We start from the raw sequence: 6676 nt of genomic DNA on the forward strand, positions 1-6676 counted from the left end.
TGGAGCCAGGGATAAGGAGCCAGGGGTAAGGAGCCAGGGGTATGGAGCCAGGGGTAAGGAGCCAGGGATAAGGAGCCAGGGGTATGGAGCCAGGGATAAGGAGCCAGGGGTAAGGAGCCAGGGATAAGGAGCCAGGGATAAGGAGCCAGGGGTATGGAGCCAGGGGTATGGAGCCAGGGGTATGGAGCCAGGGGTATGGAGCCAGGGGTATGGAGCCAGGGGTATGGAGCCCAGGGATAAGGAGCCAGGGGTAAGTAGCCAGGGATAAGGAGCCAGGAGTATGGAGCCAGGGGTATGGAGCCAGGGGTATGGAGCCAGGGGTATGGAGCCAGGGGTATGGAGCCAGGGGTAAGGAGCCAGGGGTAAGGAGCCAGGGATAAGGAGCCATGGGTAAGGAGCTGGTGAAAAGTTGAACACAAAAAGTTGCGACCAGTGGGACTAATGCTAATGATTCACTGTGAACTCAGTGGAAAAAACACACACTGCCATCTCAGAAGGGCCACACCACCACACACACACGAACACAAAAACAAACAAGCCACTCCTCCAAATAGGAGTCGGAATTTATAATAAACTCCAAGTCATTCTGTGTGTGTGTGCATGCTTGTCACACACCCAAGGCAAACAAACACACTACATGCACACGGCCAGGGAGTCTTACCTTTTGCCACAGAGTTTCTCTGGATGCCAGGGAGGAGCAGGCCGCTACAAACCAACAGTTCCCCAGCTGGCCCTGGAGGAGGTCATGAGCACTGATACCATTCACAAACAACTTGGGGTTATCACACAGCTCCTATAGAGGAGAGACAACATGGGGTTATCACACTGCTCATATAGAGGAGAGACAACATGGGGTTATCACACAGCTCCTATAGAGGAGAGACAACATGGGGTTATCACACTGCTCCTATAGAAGAGACAACATGGGGTTATCACACTGCTCCTATAGAAGAGACAACATGGGGTTATCACACAGCTCCTATAGAGGAGAGACAACATGGGGTTATCACACTGCTCCTATAGAGGAGAGACAACATGGGGTTATCACACTGCTCCTATAGAGGAGAGACAACATGGGGTTATCACACAGCTCCTATAGAGGAGAGACAACATGGGGTTATCACACAGCTCCTACAGAGGAGACAACATGGGGTTATCACACTGCTCCTATAGAGGAGACAACATGGGGTTATCACACAGCTCCTATAGAGGAGAGACAACATGGGGTTATCACACAGCTCCTATAGAGGAGACAACATGGGGTTATCACACAGCTCCTATAGAGGAGACAACATGGGGTTATCACACAGCTCCTATAGAGGAGACAACATGGGGTTATCACACAGCTCCTATAGAGGAGACAACATGGGGTTATCACACAGCTCCTATAGAGGAGACAACATGGGGTTATCACACTGCTCCTATAGAGGAGACAACATGGGGTTATCACACAGCTCCTATAGAGGAGAGACAACATGGGGTTATCACACAGCTCCTATAGAGGAGACAACATGGGGTTATCACACAGCTCCTATAGAGGAGACAACATGGGGTTATCACACAGCTCCTATAGAGGAGACAACATGGGGTTATCACACAGCTCCTATAGAGGAGACAACATGGGGTTATCACACAGCTCCTATAGAGGAGAGACAACATGGGGTTATCACATAGCTCCTATAGAGGAGAGACAACATGGGGTTATCACACAGCTCCTATAGAGGAGAGACAACATGGGGTTATCACACAGCTCCTATAGAGGAGAGACAACATGGGGTTATCACACAGCTCCTATAGAGGAGAGACAACATGGTGTTATCACACAGCTCCTATAGAAAAGAGACAACATGGTGTTATCACACAGCTCCTATAGAGGAGAGACAACATGGTGTTATCACACAGCTCCTATAGAGGAGAGACAACATGGGGTTATCACACAGCTCCTATAGAGGAGAGACAACATGGGGTTATCACACTGCTCCTATAGAAGAGACAACATGGGGTTATCACACAGCTCCTATAGAGGAGAGACAACATGGGGTTATCACACTGCTCATATAGAGGAGAGACAACATGGGGTTATCACACAGCTCCTATAGAGGAGAGACAACATGGGGTTATCACACTGCTCCTATAGAGGAGAGACAACATGGGGTTATCACACAGCTCCTATAGAGGAGACAACATGGGGTTATCACACAGCTCCTATAGAGGAGACAACATGGGGTTATCACACTGCTCCTATAGAGGAGAGACAACATGGGGTTATCACACAGCTCCTATAGAGGAGACAACATGGGGTTATCACACTGCTCATATAGAGGAGAGACAACATGGGGTTATCACACAGCTCCTATAGAAAAGAGAACACGTGGGGTTAAAGCTAGATTTACAATACTAAGGAATGTCTCATGTGAATTCGAGTTCAGTGCAGTCTGACTATGTGCATTTGTATCAAACTATACATTTAAATGAAATGATAAAGGGAGGAGGGGACAACATGGGATTAACACACAGAGGGGAGGGTGGGAGAGAGAGAAGAAGAGAGAGAAAGAGGGGGGGTGCAAACAAGAGAAATTATACAGGATATTAGGCTAACCACCCCTTTCCCCAATTAAAATTCTATTCTAAATCAACAGTCAAAAGAACAAGATTCTGAGATGCATCTGAGTAGAAGCCAAGAGAACCATTAGTGATAAAGTGATAAAGATCTCTTCCTCTCCTCCATCCATCCATCACTCTATCCTTGTTAATTAATGGCACTCAGAGACTGTTTTATGTGGCTGTGCTGCTCTCTCTGAGCTGACCACTAATGGCAGGCTGGGGTGGAGGGAGGGTTTCCCAACAGTCTGGTGCGTCTCAACTTGCACCCTATATAGTGCGCAAACTACGACCAGGGCCCAAATGGGAACATAGGTGACACTTGGGACCTCTAGAACCACAGATCATTAAGTCCCTTTTCCGCCCGCTCCATCCCTCAGCCCCAGCAGAGAGCAGCCTCTCTAGGCAACGTGTGGTAGGACATAGGGCAGGGCGATATGGCCAAAATATCATATAACAGTATTTATTTTTTGGACTGTATTTGATGTTTTTGAATAATAAAAGTTGTACATTTGCTTTATGAGTAGTGAGTGATCCTATGGTGCTTTATGAGTAGTGAGTGATCCTAGGGTGGCAACATATATTCTAAGTGATTTCAACGAGTCTTTCTCCATTCTGATTGTTTTATACTGTTCAATTGAATCAAGAATCATTTTCTGCATTTTCATCCATTTCCGGCACTCATTTGAGATCATTTCCACACTGCGACGCAGGGCTGCACGATATGGGCAAACAATCTAGACCTTATTTTTTACCAAATGTTGCAATTGCGAATTGACTTGCGATTTACAGCGAAACACTTGGGTGAACTGTTGGAATCATGGAAATAATGATTATTCTAATTCTATAGTTAGAATATAATAGTGGGAACTTTGAATACAGTGTTGTTTGACATGAAAACAAATGAAAATGCCAGGAAGGTGTTGTTATTAGTGTGACAGGCTAGGAGCCAAAGTGTTGATAAGTGTTTCCTAGGGGACCCTATAATCTTTAGCTACATTGAATGTTTTCTCTTAGCTACTTCAAGTAGCTAAAATTCTTGCTTTGCGTATTCCTCTTTGATTTAGAAGATACATGCTGATTAGGTCTACACCATCACTGGTATTATCAGGCTGTATAGCTAATTACGTTTGCTCTGACTCAGTACAGTATTTATTGTCTAGCTAGTGATTTGCATTAGCGGCTAACAAGATTTAGGCCCAACTTGCTAAGAAAATGCAAACTAGCTGTTGGCAGATGTAAGACACACAAACTAATAGTGTAATTATAGAACGCTAGTTGATTTATAATAAGAAGCAAAGTGAAAACATCATCGTTGTCATCAACATTGTTGCATGTGCTGCATTGACCATGCAGACTGAACGCAAGTGTCTCGTGGTTGAGGAACAAGAAATGTGCTCCTTGAGTGACAGAGGGCGGGGCTAGGTCTGTGTGGAAAGTGGCATGGAGAGAGAGAGAGAAGAGAGCGGAGAGATATGACTCAAGTAGCAAAGTAAACCATAAAAATGGACGGTACACCAGGCGTATCACATTTAACAAACCAAACATTCAAATACCGTTATAGAAGGTAAAGTAAAAACCCAACCCGTCCGTGCATCAATACCGGTATATCATCAAATACAGTATACCGCCCAGCCCTAGGAGGACAGTACCAGGCTGGGGTGGTGATGTAGGCCGTGGAGCAGGACCAGGAGGAGGAAGAAGAGAAGCAGGCCTGACCACACCAAGCTACTCTTTGGGACTGTACTAGACACTACTATAACTAGAGGTTCACAGGGGGATCAGAGGTCTTGTGAAAGACATTGGGGATAAAAACCTCTGGTACACTCCCAAAGTAGATCAGTAAGTCTAACACACTGTAGGGTGGCTCTTTTCTCAACCCTTTCCATGGTTCGCTGCTCTAACCATACACCGCCACACCCTACCCGCGCTTTCTCTGAGCCAGGGGGCCCTCCTGAGGAATCTCACTGGGTGAGAAGTAACCTCTTGCCTTGGGCTTGATCAGCTGCTGTGTTGGAGCAAGGCTGGAGGAAAAACAGGAATACAATAGATATATTATCTATGAGTAATACCTTTACACCACGGCTTTATTTACTGGTCCAACCAGTCCTGCTGTTACACCCTCCCTTACCTGGACAATTATACTGTAACCATAGCTGTAGAATAATAGCAGAGTATAAAGAAAGTAGAACATATCATGGGAGCGGCATGTACTGTAACAGATGAATATCTGAACAGTAGACACACACGGATGTGAAGCAGAACAGACAGAAGGTACTGTAGGTAGTCACCTGAGTGTTGCTGTTTGTTTTATCACTCTCCCACTGGACGGACTGCTCTCTCTCTCGCTCCCTTCTCCTGTGTTCAGACCGTCAACGCTGCGTTAGCTCCTGATACAGCTCAGTGCTGCGCAACCAGGATGTGTGTGTGTGTGTTGCAATAGTGTTTCCATCTATCAGCAGTGATAACATACTGGTCAGCTGATATTAACTAGTACCTCTCCTACTGGTCACCTGATATTAACTAGTACCTCTCCTACTGGTCACCTGATATTAACTAGTACCTGTCCTACTGGTCACCTGATATTAACTAGTACCTCTCCTACTGGTCACCTGATATTAACTAGTACCTCTCCTACTGGTCACCTGATATTAACTAGTACCTCTCCTACTGGTCACCTGATATTAACTAGTACCTGTCCTACTGGTCACCTGGTATTAACTAGTACCTGTCCTACTGGTCAACTGATATTAACTAGTACCTGTCCTACTGGTCACCTGATATTAACTAGTACCTCTCCTACTGGTCACCTGATATTAATGTGCCCACACACCATTTGAAGGGCTCATAGAGAGGAACATTTCTTCCATTTCATCCTCTATTCCTTCTCTGACCCATTTTCTTTCTTATACCCCCCCCCCACTATCTGAAAATCCGTGAGATGATAAACAAACTCTCAGTCGGATGCTTATTCAAACACCTTAACTCTAGGGCAGGCACAATTACTGTATAACCGTGTAACCGACAGTTATGGATGAAGACAGTCATGAAAATAGAATTACCATACAAATAAAATAATGAACCGCTCACTGTAGACGGGATGGCCGGGCAATCGTGCGGTTGAGTCCATTTCTGCGATAACATGGACTCTTCAAAACTGTGATTTTCAAACACTATGAGAATCGCGGTGATGTGGGGAACAAGAAAATACCCTCCCTCTGGTTAGAAACTCTTTGTTTTGAACATCACTGTTTTTGACTTTTAATCCTACCCTGTGGTGACAGATCTTCTCTGTTTACCCACAGATCATAGAAACACACTGGTTTCACATCATGTGACACTGGTTTGGTGCTGAAGAGGAGGAATATGAGGTTGAAAAGTGGCGGAATTGCCCTTTAACTCCCCCCCCACACACACACCACCCTCCCATCAGTGTGTGGTACCTTAGGTCTCTTCCAGGTGATGGTTCCTATGCTGTTGGTCTTGTAGAACAGAGACTGGTCCGTAGCCGGAAACACAGAGTCTTCAAACAGGACCCGACGCTGCTGGCACTGCTTACGCAGGGAGGAGTAGCCCTGGCCTTCAAATGGCACCACCATCACCCTGCTGGAACACACACACATACACTGTCACACACACAACAGCAAAACACTGGTTCTCATACGACACAACCATCTCCCTGGAACACACACAGTTACAGACAAACAAGTCCAAACAGTGTAAACAATTATATTTTCAGGAAGGAAAAACACTGTGTAAACTTAAACGACTAATACCAGACAAAGCATGTAGAAATTATAACGGACCTATAACGTTATATTTATATAAATAAGAGAGAACTAACAGTCCCCTACATAAAAGCAAGATAATCAGGGAGAATTAAAAACAATGAATTTAGCAGTATTGATTTGGCTATTATGTTTGAACAAAAGAACGCTGAATTAGTCATGGGAAAATGCAAAGAATGGCTGGATATTAGCTTCAAACTGCAACATTTTCTCTCAGCTCCATGACAAAATTACAGCGCCAAGATGGGGGCCCGCGCGCCCATTCCCACGCCGACCACCTAAGCCAC

The 6676-nt window shown here is 45.4% G+C and overlaps 1 protein-coding gene across 1 annotated transcript in view; it reads right to left on the reverse strand.

Moving 5' to 3' along the window:
- The window catches only part of LOC120018580 (calpain-5-like), a 26098-nt gene extending 19898 nt beyond the window's left edge, over window positions 1–6200 (reverse strand). Inside the window, exons 1-2 of the mRNA XM_038961793.1 lie at window positions 6045–6200; window positions 662–793 (exon numbers count right to left, since the gene is read on the reverse strand). Coding sequence (XP_038817721.1) covers window positions 662–793; window positions 6045–6200 — 288 coding nt within the window. The remainder of the gene's footprint in view (window positions 1–661; window positions 794–6044) is intronic.
- Between the last annotated feature and the right edge of the window lie 476 nt (window positions 6201–6676).

The sequence above is a fragment of the Salvelinus namaycush genome, chromosome 23 (assembly GCF_016432855.1).
Source record: "Salvelinus namaycush isolate Seneca chromosome 23, SaNama_1.0, whole genome shotgun sequence".
Taxonomy (NCBI): domain Eukaryota; kingdom Metazoa; phylum Chordata; class Actinopteri; order Salmoniformes; family Salmonidae; genus Salvelinus; species Salvelinus namaycush.